Source organism: Eptesicus fuscus, chromosome 2 (assembly GCF_027574615.1).
Source record: "Eptesicus fuscus isolate TK198812 chromosome 2, DD_ASM_mEF_20220401, whole genome shotgun sequence".
Classification (NCBI taxonomy): domain Eukaryota; kingdom Metazoa; phylum Chordata; class Mammalia; order Chiroptera; family Vespertilionidae; genus Eptesicus; species Eptesicus fuscus.
The window spans coordinates 34,398,955-34,422,071 of record NC_072474.1 but is presented as its reverse complement, the minus strand read 5'-3'; the positions used below and the strand labels follow the sequence as shown (position 1 = coordinate 34,422,071).

The 23,117-nt window shown below is 43.4% G+C and overlaps 1 protein-coding gene across 1 annotated transcript; it reads right to left on the bottom strand.

Moving 5' to 3' along the window:
• Positions 1-1,491: 1,491 nt before the first annotated feature.
• Positions 1,492-6,606, bottom strand: LOC114229986 (ankyrin repeat domain-containing protein 26-like). The gene is made up of 3 exons (XM_054724933.1): positions 6,434-6,606; positions 1,833-1,947; positions 1,492-1,671 (listed from the first exon to the last, which is right to left on the bottom strand). The coding sequence occupies exons 1-3, from the start codon at positions 6,604-6,606 to the stop codon at positions 1,492-1,494; spliced, it is 468 nt and encodes a 155-aa protein (XP_054580908.1).
• Between the last annotated feature and the right edge of the window lie 16,511 nt (positions 6,607-23,117).

Genomic DNA, 23,117 nt, shown 5'->3' with positions numbered 1-23,117 from the left:
AAGGAGGAAGGAATGATTGTCTTTTCCTGCAGCATTATTTGAACCTCTCTAGACAGTATAGAATGGTTCCAACTAACACCTGCTTCTTCTATCCTAAGGCCTTCCTTGTTTCACTGTCCCCAGCTTTAACAAATGTACTCTCTAATAAAAAACAAAGAATGAACAATTGTACCTTTCCATCGGATGAACTTTCGAACTTCTAGGTACTAAAAATTGCACCATTTTCTCTTTGTTTTCATATTTCACACGTGAAAGTGGTGTGAAGTCATTCTGTAGAGCATAAGAAACAATTTATAAAATTACATATATCCAAACTGAATATTAGAACTCATAAAAGATTCTCTGAACTTAAACATATAATATAGAAAGTAAATGAAAAGCAGCCCCTTTTGCCCTGGCTGGTGTTCTCACTGGTTAGAGCTTTAGACTGCACATTGGAGGATCCAGGTTTGATTCCCATTCAAAAGCACGTACCCAGGTTGCAGGTTTGATCCCCAATCTGGGCCTATGGGGAGGCACCACACCACATCTCTCTCTCTCTCTCTCTCTCTCTCTCTCTCTCTCTCTCTCTCTCTCTCTCTCCTTTCACTCTGTTACTCCCTTCAATTCTCTCAAAAGCCAATGGAAAAAAATATCTGCTGATGAGGATGAAAAAAGTAATAATAGAAACCCATTTCTTCTCACCTCTGTGCAGTCACTGGCTGCTCCTTCCCTTTATAATGTCCTCCACTCCCTCTTCAACTGATTAACTGTAACATCATTCCCCAAACCCACCTCAAACATTTCCAACGCGGGTTCCAAGAATCTTGGTTGCTGTCATAGCATCTATCACGGTACACTGTTGTGATTATGCTGCCTGTGGACTGGGACTTCCTCTTCCCACTTGCACTCACCCAGCTCCCCTTGCTGGGTATTAGGCCTCCTCTTCCCACCCACACCCAGCAGCACCCATTTCCTAAGCCCCTGTCAGCATAGCAACCAGTCCCCAACATCACCTCAACCCCCCAAACCCCAAGCCTTCAGTCCTTCGTGGACTCTGAGCCTATCACCCACGCCCAAGCCCTAACAGGACGTTCTTCCTTCTGGGGTGGAAGGGTAGCTGGAGGACAGAGCTTTGCCCCTTCCATGGACACTACATTTCTCCAGCCCACCCTGACTGGGCTTTGGAGTTGTTTCCATGGTGACAGGGCCTGATACATTGTATTCAGTGTTTGTATATGAGAGAGAAAATGCTTGTTCCCAGCTGGTGTGGCTCAGCGGTTGAGTGTTGACCCTGGAACCAGGAGGCACTTTTAGGGCTTGTGGGCTGGATCCCCAAATGGGGGCGTGCAGGAGGCAGCCAATGAATGATTCTCTGTCATCATTGATATTTCTATCTCTCTCTAACTCTCCCTTCTTTTCTCTTTAAAATCAATAAAACATACATTTTAAAAAAAGGCTCGAAACTGAAGTAAAAACATGAATTTCAAATATTTTGCAAAGTTACTTGGTCTATACCTTGTTTCTCGCTTCCATATTTGACATAGGGGAAAGTAGCTTTTCCACTATAGCTGTGTTGTGACCATGGACAGCATAGTGGAGAGCAGTGTTGCCGTGGATGTCCACCACATTTGGATCGGCACCATGGTCTAGTAGAATAGTGGCACATTCTTCTTGCCCACATTGTATGGCCTGTCAGTATTATGCCAAAAAATTGATGGTAAGTTTTTGGAATGCAAAGTAAACATCCTACAAGTTTCACAATGGCTTTTAGTTAAGTGAGATAAACTCATTTTTATTCTAAGTAATTAAATTAAACCCATCTCATGTAGACATAGTTAGCTAATACATACGTGAATCAGAGCTGTTTTGTTGTCAATATCACAGAGGTTCAATAGGCAATGTCTGCGTGCTAGCAGTCTCACCACCTCTGGATGGCCCTTGCCACAGGCCACGTGCAGAGCAGTCCTATGAAAGTGAGAGGACTCCTTAGGAACTTAGCGGGCACCAGATGAAAGCATGCAATTGTCCATGTTATCGTAAACATTTCTCCCTATGCCTTCAAAACACATATTTATTTTTCTTCTGCAGACAGTACAATATTTATTAGTTCTTGTTACTCACCACAATAGTGAAAGAGAAGCCTATTTGAATAGAGAGAGGATGACCTAGGGATTCAGCTCAACTTGGTTCTGATCCTATTTTAACTGTCACTTATTAGCTGTCACTTGGCCTTTCTGTGCCTCAATTTTCTCATCAGAAAAATGGAGATAAAAATAATTGATATCTCACAGGACACCATTGTTGGCTTTAATGAAAATCTATGCAAAGTGTTTACTACAGCTGTTAGCCCAGAAAAAAAAAAAAAACACAACTCAGTAATTGTTAGATAATATCATTATTATTATTATTATCATTATTACTACTAAAAATTTACAGAAACAACATTTCAATTAAGTAAAATGATATCATTATACCTACTTTGCAGACCTATTATAAGCATCAGAAAAACATATTATTTAAATGATCCTAAAATGCTTATTTTCTCACACTTTAACATCTCTGCCATTGGAATCCAATTTATAATTCAGAATGTCTTACAACCATTATTGGAAGCATTTAAAAAAATTAATAGAAAAAATACTGACATCCACGGTACCTTACATTCAGTGAAATAATGCTAACTACAACTTTCCTCTTGCAGTTTTATTAAATAGTTGGCATTTAAATACATTTTAATTCTTAATAGCTTTATGAGGGTAAAGAGGACACAAAAGGAAATCAAGAAAATTTTTAAAGATAATTCTTACTTTGATTTTTAATAAAACAACTCAAAGGAAGGTCAGGATTCAAATATTTAGGATGGCTCATTTTGTCCAGTATTTAGATTTATAGATTGTAGGGAAAGTAGATGTTCCCAATGATCAATATTAGTACTTATTACTATTATACATTGTCAAAGGGCAGTTAAAGGTTATCTTTTACAATTTCCTACCTTCAGAAATACTTTTGTTAGGAAGCAAGGAGAAAAGGCTTCAACCTGATGATGTCCTAATACTTCAATCATGAATTTCTCATTTTGCTCATATTGGGCAACATGAAGATTGTAAGGATGAAAAGGGCTTGAGAGTTGGAGAGAAAGGATCCTGAGTAGAATATGCCTGCTACATAATAGGTATTCAGGTTATATTTTATGTAAAAATGGATTGAAAGAATGGGTACACATAGTGGAAGAATTCAATATTTTTAAATAATTCTTTATTGATTAAAAAGCACTTCAGCATTAGTAATAGTCTTTTACATTTTCTCTCTTTTTAAAAAAATGTTTATGGTTGAGAGTATTACAGATGTCCTCCTTTTTTCCTTCATTGTCTCACTCCACCTCGTTCCTGCCCCGCCTCAGGCTTTCTATACCCTACTGTCTGTGTCCATTGGTAAAATCTTAGGTTAATCTCTTCCTGCCTCCTCTGTTCCCCCTTGCGTCTGATATACAGCAGTCTGCTCCATGTTTCTATGCTTCTGGTTCTATTTTATTCATTGGTATTTTTTGTTTATTAGACTTCTTGTTCATATATTTTGATTTTTAGATTCAATTGATGACATCTACACAAATAAAATAGAAATATGCAACTTGACCATACCCCCGTGACGCCCACCAGCCAATCAGGATTAAATATGCAAATTAACCCAACAAAGATTACTGCTTAATTTGCATACACAGGTGCGAAGAGGCTGGGTGGGGTCAGATGCCTGCTATGAGGGGTATGGTGGGGGAGTTGTGGAGGGAGTTACAGGAGTGGTGCTCCAGCCAGTGCAGAGAAGACTCAAGGCTCTGGCCAGGGTGAAGACTCCAGCCAGTCAGAGCAAAGACAGAACTTGGCGGCCAGAGCAAAGTTTGTTTCCAGGTATCAGAGGAAAACCGGTGCCAACAGCCAGGGGAAGGAAAGACTATTGAACAAATCGCCACGCAACAGACCTCTAGTATAATAATAAAAGCATAATATGCTAATTAGACCAAACATCTTTCCAGATGACCTTCCAGGCGAAGCCAGGCTATAGCCAAAGGATCAAGGAAGCCACAACAGCTGCAAGGGAAGGATCTAGGCAGCTGTTGAAGCTGCGAAGGCCTACTCTTGCACAAATTTCATGCATCTGGCCTCTAGTAAATATATATTTATTGTCATATTATTGTTTATATACTTTAACTCCTCCTCCTCCTCTTCTTCTTCTCCTTTATCGTTCTTCCTCAAGAATACCCTTCAAAATTTCATGCATTACTGTGTTAGTGGTTGTGAACTCTTTTAGGTTGTTTTTTGTCTGTGATGCTCAGAAATAAATTTTAACACATTTTGCATCTATTTTTCAGTAATGTAAGATCATAGTCTGCTTGTGTGTATGCATAACCATAATGAGTTTTTCTCATTAAGACATTACCTTTTTTAGTAGTACTGAGTGAAACAAACTATATAACTTAGCTTTTAGTATAAATAGAATTGAAGTGTATAGGGAATATATCTGAACTAGAGGCCCAGTGCACAAAATTTGTGCATGGGGTGGGTTCCTCAGCCCAGCCTGCACCCTCTCACAACTGGGAACCCTAAAGAGATGTCCAACTGTCGGTTTAGGCCCGATCCCGCAGAGTATCTATAATAATAAAAGGGTAATATGCTAATTAGACCAGACATCCTTCCAGACATCATTCCAGACAAAGCTGGGGTCATAGAGAAGCCAGCCCGGGTCCCTGGTGCCTGCGGGTGGCCAGAGGGAATCCAGTCTGGGTGCCAGTTGCCAGAGGGAAGCCGGTGCCGGCAGTCGGGGGAAAGGAAGGCCTACTCTTGCACAAATTTCATGCATTGAGTCTCTAGTATTAGTATATCACTCTTTTATTAGGTCTGTCGCAATCCAAGATTGCTGGATTCTAACACTCACCCTCCTGCCAAATTGCCTATTGCAAATGTCAAAAGCAAATTAATTTTAAACATCAGTAAAAGGACAATCACTGGTCATCTTCACAAACTTTATGGATGGAAAATACTATTTTCCTCTTTTAACTTATTCCCTTTTGTCCAGGGACACTAAATATTTTTCTTGTTTGTCCATTGGTCAATTATACTTATGCAAAAAGTACTTTGTTCATGTTCAACTTAAAGTTTTTTGTTCTTGATTTCAAAGACTTCTCTGTAAAAGGATGACATATCTTTTCTCTGATACACATATACTGCAAATATTTTGCAAGAACATTTTCTTTTATTTTGCTGAGATTATTTTCTGGTAGACCAAGTGTTTGAAAATTTTTTAAAATATACTTTTATTGATGCGTAAAATATATTTTATTCAATGTTGAGAGAGGATCATTGATTGGCTGCCTCTTTCACACTCCTACCAAAAAATAGAGCCCGCGACCCAGACATATGCCCAGAACCAGATCTCCTGGTTCTTAGGTCGACACTCAACCACTCAGCCATGCCAGCCAGGCTTGAATTTTTATATTGCTCAATCAACCTCCAGAAATTTTTCACTTCAAGTCTTTTTCAACATTAAAATATATATATAAATAGACATTTGTGTATTCTCCTGGTACTTCTCTTTCATTGTGCACTTTTCTATAGTATGTAACATTATGATATAAAAATGTGTACAGTATAAAATCCTCTATAATAAAAGGCTAATTTGCTGTCAGTCGTCAGTCAGCTGTTCCACCAATCAAAGTGTAATATGCTAATGATAAGCTAAGGCCACTCAACCACTCACTATGATGTTCACTGGCCACCAGGGTGTGACAGTTGAGTGGTCGACCAGTCGCTATGATGTGCACTGACCACCGGGGGGCAGACATTCCAACTGATAGCTTAGCTTACTGCTAGGGTCAGACCTATAGGGACTGAGCAAGACAGGCCAGACATGCCCTAGAGCACTCCCATTGCCCCGCCCCAGCTGGCCAACCTCTCGTGTCCTTCCCTGGCCCCGATTGTGCATTGGTGGGGTCCTTTGGGCTGGCCTGTGCCCTCTCACAATCTAGGACCCCTTGGAGGGTGTTTTAAAGCCAGTTACAGTCCAATCCTGCAGGCCAGGCTGAGGGACCCTACTGGTGCATGAAATCGTGCATCAGGCCTCTAGTCAAATATAAAAATGTTGTATATAATTAATTTCATTTCCATTATTGATACCTAGTTAAATCACTTAAAAGTTGTCAGTAAAGTGCTCTGTAAGAGGAATTATGAGTGAGTCCATGTGTTTTTATTTTTGCTGCTCATAAATTTGGTCTGCGTGCTAGACCCCAGGTCAGGTGTCCATCAGGGAGGTGCTGCTAGGTCCCGGGAAGGAAGTCAACCCAGAGCCCTGGCTGACAGGAGGCTGTGCTCCACCTGCTGAGACCTGCAAGGGTGCACCTATCCCAGGTCCACCCACCTCCTCCCAGTGGACCCCAGGCCACCAGCCTCCCAGTCCCCATTACCTGCTCATCATGTCCCTATCATTCCGAATATTTTTCCTGAACAATAGGATTTCCTTCACTCTCTGCAGGTTGCCCTCGCTGGCAGCTTTGTGGATCTCTCCCATATGCTGGTCTCCATAGTGAGGCATTCTGGCTCCCACGCCACTGCTCCCAGGAGTGGTGGGGGAGTCCATGGCCGCCACTCTGGGACTTCTCAGAAAAGTAAAACGCTTCTCCATGGCAGAGAGTCTAGGGCTTCAGAGAAGCCTCACCTTCCCTCTGCTTTTCGCACCTCCTGAGCTGAATAGGAGCTCTCTAGTCAACCACCGCACGCCACAGCATTCAAGCAGGGCAGTTTGGCAGTTTAACATCTCCTCTCAGAATCATAGTAACCAAGCAACAGCCTCTGACATCACTGCCCCTGCGAATAGAACCTTGAGGTCAAAGGTAGCCAGAACACATGTGCAAAGTGCAAATATCTCAAATCTCAGAGACTGCCCGGGTGGGCGTGTCCCCTGGTTAGAGCTCCCAACCCAGCCCCAGAGGTGGAGGGTTCTAAAACTGGTCAAGAGCATGAACCAAAGTTGCAGATTAGATCCCTGGTTCCAAGTTCAGGGCGTGCTAGGGGCAGTCAACTCAAGTCTCTCTCTCACACCCATGTTTCTCTGTCTCTCTCTCTCTCTGTCTCTCTCTCCCCTACTGCTCCCTCCATTACCTTCTTTCCACAAAGTAATAATAAATGTTTAAAAATTTTAAAAATGGGAAAAATAACCTCAGTGAGGATTAACAAAAATAAAAATTAAAAAATATATATCAGTTATTGCCTGTGGGCAGGTCTAGGTTCTGCTCAGACATCCCTGGGAGTTGGCCAAGTGTTTCCAGAGGCTTGCAACAGTTAGTTACCCCAGTGAAAAAGCAGTCTTTGCCTAAGAACAGAGCTAGGGTGGTGTGGAACTTCAGGATGCTCAAGGAATTGTGATGCAGAAAACTCTCCTTAAAAGACAATTACTGCAACCAAAGGACTTGTATGCATGCATATAAGCTTTACCAATGGACACAGACACTAGGGGGTGAGAACATGTGCTAGGGGTGGGAGTGGCCAGGGAGAGACCAATGGGGCACAATCATACTGTAATGGTTATGTACAGTCCAGGGAGGGTGCTTGAACTATCAGGGAAGCACTCTGTAGCGTATAAGATTGGGTAACCACTATATTGTACACCTGAAACTAATCCCATATAATAATCCTATATAATAAAAGGGTAATATGCAAATAGGACAAATGATGGAACAACCAAACAACCTGTCAATATGACATGCGCTGACCACCAGGGGAGGCGGCAGCAGGTGGCAGAATGCGGAACATGGCCTGTGTCAGCGGCGACGGGATGGTGGAGCATGTTAGTGGGGGCGCCAGACCCAGGTGGGGCACTGGTCACTGTCCTCAGGGTGAGCCTGTGCTGGTTACTGAAAGTTCTTTGCTCTCACATGTCGTGGTCCCACCCAGCGCTCTTACCTGCTGCTGGCATCGGCCTCACTCACACCCACTGCCAGCACCTGCCCCTGGCCCCAGTCGCTGGGTGCCATCAGCAGATGCGAGTGGGGCCTGTAGAGGGCCCCCTGGGAAGACACATGGACATTCTTTAGATTACTGTTGACTAAGCCCTAGATATTTGACAGAGTCATGTCAGTTGCACCCCTGCCCCAGGAGTGCGGAGGTGTTGTCAGTTCCTGGCTTACCTTTGTCCAGGTTCCGGAAGAGGGCTTTGAGATGTGGAACCAGTCTAGCACCGGAAAAGAGGAAATGAAATAGACCTGGGCCCTCCCAAGCTCCTTTAATCTTAAGTTTTCCGGTGAACCCCCCTTGTATATGGGAATATAAATAAATGTGCTGCGTGGCTCAGGGAGTCATCTGTCTGTCCAGCAGAAGAGGTCAGCGACCAACTCGGGACCCAGCTTACATCTACTTCTGTGTCTCTTTATTTCTCAATCCCTGGACGCCTCTATCAAGAACCAGTTTCATGGTTGGGAGGATGGGCCGAGACCTGCCCCTGTGCCCACCGCAGCCTCGAGGCCCACAGTTTCTATCAAGGTTCACGGACTTGTGCACTGGGCCCCTAGTACAGAATAATATTGAAAAAAAAAGGGGGTGGGGAGGGCGAGATACAGAATCCTGCCCCAAATCCACGGCAAACACTTTATTTTGAAGTGTTCATAAAAGTGATTTTCAGAAACACTATTTTTCAATCTGGCAAACCTCAAAGAATTCAAAACACACGTGTTCTACTTTTATCCCCGGCAGATACCCTCTAAAGCAGAGGTTTTTAATATTTTTATTTCCAAAGCAAATGGATTATGCTCACATGAGCACACCTCTGTGGCTCCCTTGCCTTCTTCCCTAAACTGTATGGACAAAATAAAACAAGTAGTGTTAAGGATTTTCTTACTATCCACAAAAGAATTTTAGTACAAAGATCTGAGATCATTTTGCTGATATATCTTTTAAAATATTTTTTCTGGCAAATATACCTTATAAATGACTTGGCAAAGTTGTAAGATATTAAATAGTTTGTAATACATTGTACTTTTACTATTTAAAAATTACCAGTTTATAGAAATACATTTTTATAAAAAATTCTAAATCTCCTAGTGCCTCAGTTCATGTCTGTTCCACATCCATCTGGGCCCAAGCCAACCTCCAGGGAACTTAGCAGACTCAACGACAGTTGGGTGTTTTCATGGTTTCTGAGAATAAGTGTCTGCAAGTACAAATTTATGAGAAACCAGTGCCCGTTCTCCAGATGGAAGCACCTTTCTGCATTCCTCTTATCCCTCCCCTTTTGGCCCACCTCTTACATTTATGTTTTATTACGCCCAAATACATTTTTGATCAATCCAAGACTTATTTTGGAGCATGGTGTTCACATTTAAGAACTTTTGAAAAAATGGCTATTCACATGTCCCAAACCACTTTTTCTCACCTAGTTTAAACTGTCACTTTATGGTGCATTAAATTCTCAGGTTGTGTGTTTTGTTTTGGGGTTTTCTGTCCTATTCCATTGAATGGTCTACCTCTTTCTGCATCAGCACTGCACTATTGCAACTTCTTTATAAAATGTATCCAAGTATGTTACAGTTCCAATGATTCACTTTCTTATTCTTCCTTTTCCATCATCTCCTGGCAATGTTTACTTTGAAATTATTTGAGATGAATTTTTAATCAGTATTCTAAGTTTTTAAAAAAAAACCTTAGTGAGATTATTTTAATTAGCTTGAGAATTAATTTTAACTGACAATCTCTTGAATCACTATATCCAGGTACATGTTATGTCTCTTAATTTATTTAAGTCCTATTATATGCTCCTCTTTGCTTTTGGTATTTTTTAAAATAAATCTCTTAATAATATTCTCATTTATTTATTTATTTATTTACTAGAGGCCTGATGTACAAAATTTGTGCAAGAGTAGGCATTCCTTCCCAGTGCTGCCGGCACCGGCTTCCCTCTGGCACCTGGGACCCAGGCTTCCCTCCAGTCCTGGCTTCGTCCAGAAGGACGTCAAGAATGATGTCCAGAATGAGATCCAAAATAATTAGCATATTACCTTTTTATTATAATAGATGTATATACTAGAGGGCCAGTGCACAGATTCATGCACTGGTGGGGTCCCTTGGCCTGGTTTGCGGGGATCAGCTGAAACTGCCTCTCTGACACCCCCAGAGTGGTCCCTGATTGCAAGAGGGTGGTTCTCAGGTGATGCACCCCAGAATTGTGCTCCCTCCTCTCTGGTTCCGGGTGTGTCACCCGAGATCCACAGCTGCCAAGTAACCGCAGCTCGGCAGCTCCTGCACTGAGTGTCTGCTCCCTGGTGGTCAGTGCGTGTCATAGCTACCAGTTGGACGGTCGGACAGTCGGCTGGTCACTTAGGTTTATATATATACAAATTTATGTATTTATTTATGTATTTTTATTTAGAGAGAAAGAAACATCGATTTGTTGTTCCACTTATTTACACTTTAATTGGTTGCTTCTTCTATGTTCCCTGACTGGGGATGGAACCCCCAACCTTAGCGTTTCCTAACAATGCTCTAACCAACTGAGCTTCCCAGCCAGAATGAGATTTTTATTTTTGTTTTTGAGGTTATTTTTGTTGTTGTTGACATTATTACAGATATGGTACTTTTTCTTATGTAAATCCTGTCTATTTCTAGACATATTAGGGATTTTTCGTTTTTTATTGTAATGGAATATTGTTCCATTATCATTATAAATGTTTATTGTACTAACTAGAGGCCTGGTGCACAAAATTCGTGCACGGAGGGGGGTTGTCCCTCAGCCCAGCCTGTACCCTCTCCAATCTGGGACCCGTTGGGCAGTCGGACATCCCTCTCACAATCCAGGACTGCTGGCTCCCAACTGCTTGCCTGCCTGCCTTCCTGATTGCCCCTAACCGCTTCTGCCTGCCAACCAGATCACCCCCTAACCACTCTGCTGCCAGCCTGTTTGCCCCCAACTTCCCTCCTCTGCCGGCCTGGTCAACCCTAACTGCCCTCTCCTGCAGGGTTGATCACCTCCAACTGCCCTCCCTTGCAGGCAGGGTGCCTCCCAACTGCCCTTCCTTGCAGGCCGGGTGCCTCCCAACTGCCCTCTCCTGCTGGCCATCTTGTGGTGGCCATCTTGTGTCCACATGGGGCCAGGATCTTTGACCACATGGGGGCAGCTATATTGTGTATTGCAGTGATGATCAATCTGCATATTACTCTTTTATTAGATAGGATAGAGGCCTGGTACAGGGGTGGGGGCCAGCTGGTTTGCCCTGAAGGGTGTCCCGGATCAGGCAGGGGTTCCCTTGGGGTGTGGGGCGGCCTGAGCGAGGGGCCTGTGGTGGTTTGCAGGCCGGCCACGTCCCCTGGCAACCCAAGCAGAGGCCCTGGTATCTGGAATTTATTTTCCTTCTACAATTGAAACTTTGTAGCCTGGAGTGGAGCCAAGCCTGGGGCTCCCTCCGAGGCTGAGGCCGGCAGCCATTTGTGTTGGGGTTATAATTGAAACTTTGTTGCCTTAAGCGGGTGGGCCCGGCCAGGGTGTGCAGAAAGCTTTGCTTCCCCTGTTGCTGGTGGCAACCCTGGCCTGCTCTCTCAAGCTCCATTCTGCCGCCATTTGTTTCAATTTGTTTACCTTCTATAATTGAAACTTTGTAGCTTGAGTGGAGGCTTAGGCCTGGCAAGGGCAGGCAGAAAGCTTGGCTTCCTCTGTTACCTAGGAAACCTTGCTGTCTCTGGCTGTAGCCATCTTGGTTTGGGTTAATTTGCATACTCGCTCTGATTGGATGGTGGGCGTGACTTGTGGGCGTGGCTTGTGGGTGTGTCGGAGGTGTGGTCAATTTGCATATTTGTCTATTATTAGATAGGATGTCTATACATTGACAATCAGACTGAAGAAAGCTGTAATTTTGTAAACTGGTGAAGGAGTTGAGTTTACGGCAGTTTTTCAGGGAAGGCAAACTGGATGGAAAGATTTCACCAGAAAGATGTAATATTGAGGAATGTTATGATGCAGATAAAAAAAAAACAAATAAAGTAAAATGCAAGTAAGAGGGATTGTTTTTATTGAAGAGTAAGATAATCTCTAAAAATAAAATTTATTTATATAAAAATGCCTATTTTTTCCACAAATTGCATTAGCCAAATTTTCAGTAATTCATTTACTGACCTTATTATCTTCACCATTATGAAGTCTCTAGTGCTCTATACATGTGCCCTCCCCATGAAGGGAATCTGAAACTGCTTGTAATAAATTTTCCAAACTTTTGCTTATATCTTCTGCTCTGCAGAGCTCATTCTTCAACCTTGTGAGACACGACCCTAGGAGAAAAACCCTTGGCTTACTGTTCCAGTTATTAGTACCACTAGGCAAGAAAGAGTGTGATAACCAGGTGATCAGACCTGTCAGTGATTACCCAAGAAAGGCCTTGGACCCAATTGGAGCAGTTTAGGAAGTCTGTGTTATAAGTCTTAATTTTGTTGTTGTTATTGTTGTTGTTATTGTATTTATAGATAGATACAGTACTGAATGAATAAACTATCAAGATGGCTGCCCCCATGTGGATACAAGATGGCCACCACAAGATGCCCAGCAGGGGAGGGCAGTTGGAAGGGCAGTTGGGAGGGACCCAGGACTGCAGGGGAGGGCAGTTGGGGGCAAGCAGGCCTGTAGGGGAGGGCAGTTGGAGGGGACCAGGCCTGCAGGGGAGGGCAGTTGGAGGGGACCAGGCCTACAGGGAAGGGCAGTTGGGGGCAATCAGGCCAGCAGGGGAGGGCAATTAGGGGCAATTGGGCCGGCGGGGAGCAGTTAGGCATTGATCAGGCTGGCAGAAGAGTGGTTAGGGGTGATCAGGCTGGCAGGCAGAAGCGGTTAGGGGCAATCAGGCAGGCAGCAGGTGAGCGGTTAAGAGCCAGCAGTCCTGGATTGTGAGGGGGATCCCAGATTGGAGAGGGTGCAGGCTGGGCTAACAGATACATACACCCCCCACCCATGGATGAATTTCATGCACTGGGCCTCTAGTTTAATAATAATGTGATTTTTAAAATCATTAACAGAAATATATTATGAGGCAGTTGTGAAACAACTTCTACAAGAACTGGCTGATACCCAAAGAAACTCTCTATGACAGAGGATTTACTGAAGGTTGAATCACATCATTGTATGTGTTCACAATAAAAAATACCAGCGTTGAAAAAGGAATTAGATGAAAGCAGAAGTTCAGTATGTATGAAATTTAGCATGTCATCAGTTAATCGATAGCTGGTTAAAAAATATAAAGTGTTTTAGGATATATTTCATGGGCAGCTTTCTTTTGTATTTTCATTGTGATTAATTTATTATAATTCTATTATCTTTATAGTGCACTTATTTCTTAAACCCTGGGTTTAATTCTGCTATTTGTATTTTATGTATTTCTTATAATATCTGCCCTTAAGAAAACTGAGAATTATGCATCATTCTTCATAGAAGGCAAGAGGCTTTTTTTCCCTACAAAACAATATTTTTAGTGATGTATCCATTATCATTTTGATGCAATCAGATAAAATTAGAGGATAATACTTAATGGAATGTTTCAGAAAACTGTTTTATATCTTATCTTGGTGAATGGGTATTCAATAGATTTCAGAATAACTTCTATGGAAAGGTCATTAAACAAAGCAGTTACTTCATTTTCTCTCACTTAGAAATATTATGAAAGCAGGGAAATATTCAGGTATTGTAATATGGACATTCCTAGTAGAAAATTAAGGAAATTAAATCTAGATCCACTAATAGAATTTTTTTAAAAAAACTATTGATATAATTGACATATCATATAATTTTGCAATTTAAATTGTATGATTTTATATTTTAAAACATATTCAGAGAGTTGTGCATCAAACTATGCCCTCAATTAATTATAGAATACTTTTATCACTTCAAAACCAAACTCCACACCTGTTAGCAGTCACTACCAGCATCTCGTCTTGCCCTGTACCACGCAACAATCAGTTTAATTTCTGGATATTTCATAAATATGCAGTCACACACATTGCAGTCCTTTGTGATTGGCTTCTTCCATTTGATGTCACATTTTCAAGATTCATCCACATTATAACACATATCAATATTTAATTTATTTATTTTTATTGCTGAACAATATTTCATTGTGTCGCTAAACCACTTATCCGGTCATCATTTGATGGACCTTTGTGTTGTTTTTACTTTTTGGCTATTAATAATTCTACTATGAACATGAGTGTACAGGTCAGTGTGTGCACATACTAGTAGGTTTTCCTTATCCTGCCATTGGATTTAATCTTGTGAGATAACTGGGCTAATTTCAGCATCTCTCAGCCTTTACTCATGTGGTCCATTCTGTCTTTTCAGTTTCTGTTCCTCATCCCTAATCCATCTTCTATTTGGACCTAGCTTCCAATCTCTCCTTCTCCATGAAGTGTTCTCTGACTGTTTGAACTCTCATTGACCTAATTCTTTTCAGCATTTGTCATCTCGTCTGTGCAGATCAATTTAGCCCTTAATTTCACATTGTTTTAATTTCCTTCACCAGGGATAATCTTGTCTTTGTGTGTATAAATTAATCTGTGAAGTCTATTATTTGATATGAAGGTGTTTCTCTTTGTGTAAGTTGAAAATATTTGAATTTAACTATTGTTAGGATAAATTTAAATACTATTATATCACTGGTTGTCTTGGGATTCAAACCCAGATATTTGATCAACACAATGTTGAGGTGAGGAGTCCAAATTAGCAAGAAAACACTCTAGTTTTCTCAAGACTTCAAACAATATAGTTGAGTATGCCAGTGAAAAGAACTTCAGGAGACTCTTATAGGTCAGATCTCTATGGAATAGTAAATAATAATTTTTAAAGGCCAATAATTATATCCTGTTGCTTGTGAAAAACATTTGCATTATAAGACAAAAAGAAAACAGAGAATGTTGGTCAACATCCTAAGTGTGAAAGTGCCCCCAAATTCAGAACATAACACTAGTCCACTCAAAGTAACACCAATAACAATCAACATAAAATGTAAAGGTCAACTATATACAAAGGTGATTCATATCGCTCATGGTTTATGAGTATGTGATTGAAGATATTGTCTATCAAGAGCTAAAAGTGAGAAAGAAAAGTAGAGACGACCTCAGTAAAGGGGTTAAGGCTGGAAATGTTGATTAAGAAATCTGGTTTGAAGTGTTGAGGTTTAAATTCTCTAAGAGAATTTTTAAAAATGAATAGGCTGCTCTCTCTTATTCTGTCTGTTTTGCTTGGTAGTTCAGTTTGTTCATTAAATTCCACATATGAGTGAAATCATATGGTACTTGGCTGCTACTGGTGGTGTTGATGTTGGAGTGTGGTGTAGAGATGGAGTAAGTAAGAAAAAAAAGAAACTAGAGAGAACTCATGGACATGGACAACAGTGTGGTGATTTATGGGGTGTGAGGGATTGGGTGGAGATAGAAGTGCCCATAGAGGAGATACATGGTGATGTAAAGAAAAAAAAGAGCAGTGAGGTAGAAAAAAAAATGTTTTTTTAAATCATGGAGCTGGATGATGAACTTATTCAGGGTCAATTTAATATGCTATCTTCTATGGTTCCTGTTAGATAATTTTTATACTAAAAGGTTAAAAAAGATCACTTTATGTGATCACTTTTTTTTTAACCTATCTGCTGCTGGCATGGATCTCCCCTAATTTAATCTTCAGAGTAATCCTTTTCTAAATATGTTTGGGATTTTATCTTCTCAGTTTTGATCCTATCACCTTTCTGTATTTTAGGGGTTTTTAATTGATGCTATTATCATTCTGTCTTTTTTAAATATATATATATTTTTTTCATTGATTTCAGAGAGGAAGGGAGAGGGGAGAGATTGAAACATCAATGATGAGAGAGAATCATTCATTGGCAAACTCCTTTATACCCCCCCCCCCCATTAGGGACTGAGTCCACAATCTGGGCATGTGCCCTTGACTGAAATTGAACTTGGGACCCTTCAGTCCACAGGCTAATGTTCTATCCACTGAGTCAAACCAGCTACAGCTCTTTCTGTTTTTAGAAATTCCTCATAATTTCTGATATATTGATTATGCTAAGTATATAATCTCTAGCCATATCTTTAACTTAAATATTCAAAACAAAGACCATTAAATTATAAAACAAGTTATTGAGTTTCTTAAACTTGTTATGTCTTCTCTCAACTTCAATGTAGTTCTAGTCCATGGCATTCAACAGGTGAAGAAAAGTAACCGTGATAATACTTCCTTCCCCTCAGAACAAGCAAAAATAAAAATGAAGATAAAAGAAATAGAAAGAGTAGAGTACTGAACATCATGGCTACTGTTCAGAAATGAACTGTGGTTGGAGGGAGAGTGTGTATGTGCTCATTGTTATCAGTTGCTGAGAAGTAAAGCATTAAAGAACTAAAAAAGATAACCCTCAAAATTTGTGAGTGCAATTATAGGATTGAAATTCAGATTCTTATGTAAAAGAAAAGAATGAGTGGTTAAAATATGAATATGTGCATGAGACCTTGCATTAATGAATGTTAGAGTTCAATGGAAGGGGACAACAGGATGATAGAAAAAGCTAAAAAAATCAAATAAAAGTTATGTTTTTATATAACAGAGAAGACACTATATTTAAAGAGAAAAGTGTTTAATAGAAAAGAAGAAATTGAAATGTGGAAGAAAGCTTACAGAGAATGAGAGTCTTTATCTCATCCTAACATCAGATTATCATCATAAGTTAATGGGGCTGCATCGGAATTTTTCAAAGATTACCTTAGTAAGATGCAATTTAATAGAACCTGGAATAATTGAACAATTGATGAAAATGTATTTAGGACATCTTTAGAAACTGAAATGTCAATATAGCCTTAAAAAGTATTTTAGCACTTAGTATTTTATATATCAAAAGCTTTGTTTTAACAAATTTTGGCAATTTAAGTATCAGAAAGAAAGTGGTGAAAATGTAAAGTCAATTTAAACTGCTATAAAAAGTCATTATTCTTGAAGTTTGTACTTACTAGCAACTAGTTTATAAACATGTCTACTACATTTCATACACTTATCCACACATGTTATTCATGAACCCAGGAGAAATCATATTTTTAAGAAAGAAAAGCAAATCTCTAAATTTCTACAAATAATTTTAATTTTTTTCAAAGTCTCATCATGAAAAGGAACAAAGAAACACATTGATTTAAATATATCTCTGCAACAGAGCTTCCATCAAGAAATAAAGAAAAATGGTGATTTAAAAAAAAGAGATTACCAGGTAAGCTTTTAATTTCTCAGATCATTTCTACCATGAATTAAGATGTAACTGTCACTTTAATTTATTAAAACCAAAATAAAAATTTATTTTCTATTTGTAATATTCATAATTAAACATATTATCCTATTTAAAAATTGACTGCAGAGACTCACAGCACAATGTGAAACTGTTTTGAGGGCCACGGTATTGTACTTACACTTTAATGATTCCTAAAACGACAATGAGGATGCCTTTTACATATCCTATCAACTGCAAGTTTCACGTCTACCTTGAATGTTTATTTCTGCAAGATATCTTCTCTGTCTGCTGATCATTCCTTCTTTTTCATAGTGTGCGTCTCATCAGCATTCACATAGGTTAATCTTGATTTGGCTTATGTTTCTCTCTCTTTTTTTAGTTATAAAAGACTAGAGGCCCGGTGCACGAAATTCGTGCACTGGGGGTGGGGGTGGGGGGGTGTGCCCCTCAGCCCAATCTGCACCCTCTTCAATCTGGGACCCCTCAGGGGATGTCCAACTTCCAGCAGTCGGACATCCCTCTCACAATCCAGAACCGCTGGCTCCTAACCACTTACCTGCCTGCCTGCGTGATTGTCCCTAACCCCACTGCCTGCCTGCCTGCTTGCCCCTACCTTGATCTCCTGCCAGCCTGATTGCCCCTACCTTGCCCTCCCCTATCAGCCTGATCACCCCAAACTGCCTGTGCCTTGGCCCCCAGTCTGGCCTCCCTCTGGAGGCACCACCCCCATAACCCCAATGCTGCTGCCACTGCAGCTGGTTATGGCTGCCTGAGCCTTGGCCTTTGTAGCCACTGCGGCTTTGTCTGGAAAGATGTCCGGAAGACAACCACTCTAATTAGCATATTACCCTTTTATTAGTATAGATTTGGGGACCATTACAACCACGCAGAACTTGAAGAAAACACATGGCCCTGGTCAGTTTGGCTTAATGGAGAGAGCATCGGCCTGTGGACTGAAGAGTCCAGGTTTGATTCTGATCAGGGGCACACATGCCTGGGTTTTGGGCTCAATCCCCAGTAGGGGGCCTGTGGGCGGCAGCTGATCAGTGATTCTTTTTTTTTTTTAATATATTTTATTGATTTTTCACAGAGAGGAAGGGAGAGGGATAGAGAGCTAGAAACATCGATGAGAGAGAAACATCGACCAGCTGCTTCCTGCACACCCCCCACCGGGGTATGTGCCCGCAACCAATGTACATGCCCTTAACCGGAATCGAACATGGGACCTTCCAGTCCGCAGACCGACGCTCTATCCACTGAGCCAAACCGGTTTCGGCTGATCAGTGATTCTTATCATTGATGTTTCTATCTCTCTCTCCCTCTCCCTTTCTGACATTTTAAAAATATATATTTTTTAAAGAAAACACATGAGCTTCACTTTGGGCTTTGTCATCTTACAATATCCTTTGTGCAGTGTTTTAACTTCCCTCAACTTTCCTTTACCTACCTTTAAAGTGCAATCTATTTTGGGGAAGATGATCAGGAAAGTGATTCCAATGGGTAGAAGTTTTTTTTTGGAGGGGATGGGTCATGAAGATATTTAAAAATTGAGCATGGTGATGGTTGTACCACTCTGAATTTACTTTAAAAAAACAGTTCATTGTACACTTTAGGTGACATGTACAGTATATGGGTATTTCTCAACAAAGCTGTTCTTTTATTTCTTTTTAAATAAAGACCAGTCTTATAATCAATTGCAGATGTTTACAGAGGCCCCTCAAGATTTGCTTACCATGTCCCAAATCACGGCTGTGATTCCCAGTTGCCTCCAGTCCTGGTGGATCTGGATGGTGTGGTTTGCAAAGGAGAAGGTGGCAAGAGGCTTATGGAATTTCAGCAACCCCATTCCCCCGGTCTCCTCATAGGGCACCAGGGCCATTCCCACTGTGCCAGCTCTGCTCCCTTTAACCTGTTGGGCAAAAGAATCCTGCGTGCTCTGGCCAGAAAGTGCATTCTTTCTTAGGTGGCCCGGATGCTTTTTTTAAGGTCGTTTTATGGATTCAAAAGAATAAACAGAGATGTGGAAAGCTTTTGTCAAAATCCTTTTACATGGTTCTTCCAGTGTCATGGGAAATGAGATGTGGCTCTGAATTCATCCCAAAGTGTGTCTTTGGGCAAAAGCACCCAGAACGGCACAACTCCTGCAGAATGCCCCACACACTTTGCTGTCAGGACTCAGGGGGGCTTGAGGGTGAGCGAGGCGGCGGTGCCAGCACAGGACCTGGGAGAAGGTAGCGCTTTCTACACTGCCCAGGCCACGTGGACTACAGCAGTACCCGCCCAGGTGGGCAGGGTGTTTCTGCTGTTTTGTTTTGGTCTGGCCTCCACCCCATCAGCCACGGACCTGTGCCTGCACTGAGACTGAATGGTTTGATGGCCCTACTTTTTGGTGGACAGTGGATGCACTCCCAGAGACTGACAGACTCTGGCGGCTTCTGAGTCCCTTGCGGGGAGAGCCCGGCCCTAGGTCAAGAACAGACTCAGGCGTCCTAGGCCAGGAGGCCTCCTTGGGCTAGGGGCCGCCACAGTTTGAAGGCTGGCCATGACCCCAGTCCTGGCAGGGGTCTCCTCTGGGGTGCTGGCAGGCCTGGGCTAGGGCTGCGGGCGGTTTGGAGGCTGGTCACGCCCCCGATCCTGGTGGGAATCTCCTCTGGGGGGCTGGCAGGCCTGGGTTAGGGTCACTGGCGGTTTGGAGGCCGGTCACGCCCCCGATCCTAGTGGGGGTCTTCTCTGGGGTGCTGGCAGGCCTAGGCTAATGGCCACCCTGGTTTAGAGACTGGTTACGCCCCCGATCCTGGTGGGGGTCTCCTCTGGGGTGCTGGCAGGCCTGGGCTCTGACGCCGCAAAGGGAGAGGTTCCTGAATCTGCTTCCCACACACCTAGGCTAGGATACATCTTGTAGGAGGCGGCTTTAATGCCCGGGGTCGGTGACCAGGTCCTCCGGAGCCTCGCTTTCTGTGCTTTCGTCTCCCAGTGCCCCAGCCTCGGATGCGCCCATGCAGTTGCCCCCACCACCAGCCACCTTAGTGCAGGCCACAGCAGCTGAAGCCAGCCTCTTGGAAGCCAGGCCACCACACCCACCACCTCTAGTAGCTCTCTGCTGCTTGCTCTCTGTGCCCTGTCCACTGGGGTGGGGGAGTGCTCCCAGCCCAGAGGCCCTCCCTCCCTCCGCAGCCTGGCTTGGGAAGCTGGCCTCATGCTGGGGCTACTATGCCAGCATGCCCACTCGGCTACTATGGGTGCAACACGGGCCCCACGGAGGCCAACCTGGAGAACGTGGACCCCAGCTCTGCATCCGGCTGCTGCAGATGGCCTCAGTGGTCAACTACCACCTGCTCCTTCCACTGGCCCCATTGATCCCTCTCAGCACCAGCCATTTAGGCGAGGGTGGCGATCGCCCAGGGACCTCACCCCGGGAGCAGCTGGCTGGGCCCGGCCACGCCCCCCGGGTCGCAATGGGTCCCGGGACCCCCGGGAGGCTGCTGGCTGGGCCCGGCCACGCCCCCCGGGTCGCGATGGGTCCCGGGACCCCCGGGAGGCTGCTGGCCGTGCTGGGCCACGCCCCCCCGGGTCGCGATGGGTCCCGGGACCCCCGGGAGGCTGCTGGCTGTGCCCGGCCACACACCCCCGGGTCGTGATGGGTCCCGGGACCCCGCGGAGGCTGCTGGCCGTGCCGGGCCACGCCCCCCCGGGTCGCGATTGAACCTGGGACCCCCGGGAGGCGGCTGGCCGTGCCTGGCCAAGCCCCCCCGGGTCGCGATGGGTCCCGGGACCCCCGGGAGGCTGCTGGCCGTGCCCGGCCACGCCCTCCCGGGTCGCGATTGAACCTGGGACCCCCTGGAGGCTGCTGGCCGTGCTCGGCCATGCCCCCCCGGTTCGCGATGGGTCCCAGGACCCCACCGAGGCTGCTGGCCGTGCCCGGCCACGCCCCCCCGGTCGCGATGGGTCCCGGGACCCCTGGGAGGCTGCTGGCTGTGCATACCACGCCCCTCTAGGGTTGCCATCACTCACCAGGACCCCCGGAACTAAGAGGATTTGGCGCCGCCATCTTGGTTTTCTCAACGGCCAGATAGGCCACTCGGAGTCCCGCCCCCAGCCTCTGGCAGGCCCAATCATGGGCATAGCGGAGGTGCGGTCAATTTGCATGTTTCTCTATTATAATGTAGGATATCATAACACAAAAATGTCCATATGACTTAAAGAAGTTGGGTAATGCTGTTTTTCCCACTCATAACTATACAATGACATCTTTCCCATGCCTGTGAAGCCCAGACATGGCTTCCTTTCTGTTTATTGGCTGAGTTCTTAAGTTTGTTTTCTGATTCTCAACATCAGTGCTTTTCCTGTTACTTAACCTTTTCTCTACATTGTTTCATATCCCTTTCATTTTGTTAACATTGTGCTAGCAAAGATCTCTTCTTAAACCAGACTTGAGGAGACTGTTACACATTATCTCTCTAATTTCCCTTCTTCTAAAGCCCTGCTCCTTCCCCATTTCCTCTTCCACTCAGACTTTGAAGAGTTTTCTTTCCTGCTTCTTCTTCTATTTTGAATGATCTCCTTGATGTTGGTACTTTTCTTTCCTCCTTGTAGACTGTTGTCAGTAGGTACCAAAAGGTATGTTGGTGTCTTTTCAAAACATTCACATATCATCATGCTTTTCTTCTTTACCTTGGATACTTATCTCTGGTTTTTAGTTGATATTTGATAATAGGTTCATGTGTTATATTAACATAGTAAAATGAATATTAATAATAACTTACTTATAAGAACTCTATAGAGTTACTATATTAACGCCATATTACACATGTCACCACTTCTTTTTCATCTTATTAATATAAGATTAAAATTTAAGGCCGTGTGCCCCTGGATCCGGGTGAGGCTGGGTCCCGGGTCCGGGTGAGGCCGCGCGCACCTAGGTCCGGGTGAGGCCACGTGCCCCTGGGTCCAGGAGAGACCATGTGCCCCTGGGTACGGGTGAAGCTGGATCCCGGGTCCGGGTGAGGCCGTGTGCCCCTGGATCCGGGTGAGGCTGGGTCCCGGGTCTGGATGAGGCCACGCACCCCCTGGGTCCGGGTGAGGCCACGTGCCCCTGAGTCCGGGTGAAGCCGTGCCCCTGGGTCCGGCCGAGACCAAACCAGAGGGAGTCGGACCTCCGTTACCACCATTTGTCCACCATCCAGAGCTGAGGGGTCAGTGCCGACACGTACACATAAGGAACTGGTGGACATTGAAATTGGGTCTCAAAAGAACTGTTGGTCCAGAAAGAAATTCACTACAGACTGATTCATTTGCCTGTCAGCATAACTATTATTGCTCCTCTCACATTCAGTTCTTATAAGTATATCTCTAGTGACACATGATCTCGCTCATCTAGGGGAAATGATGAACAACATAGACTGATGAACAAGAACAGAACCAGAAACAAGGAGGCATCGATCGGACTATCGGGCCTCAGAGGGAGGATAGGGGAGGGTGGGGGGAGGGGGGAGAGGTCAACCAAAGGACTTGTGTGCATGCATATGAGCCTAACCAATGGTTAAGTTCAACAGTGGGTTGGGGCATCCATGGGGAGGGGTGTGGGATGGGAATGGGGGGATGAGGACAAATATGTGACACCTTAATCAATAAAGAAATTTAAAAAAAAAAGATTAAAATTTAACTAGTTTGCTTTCAAACAAAATTAGATTTCGACAAATAAGAAGATCATAATTTATAATTTTGTTTATTTTATATGAAGGAACATAATATCTGTTTAAATAATTATTAAGTATTTACTCTTAAAGAATTTGACATTCTCATTTTGTACATTTCTGCCGACTAAAGGAACTTTTAAACATGATCAAAAGGAAATTCAATGAATGTG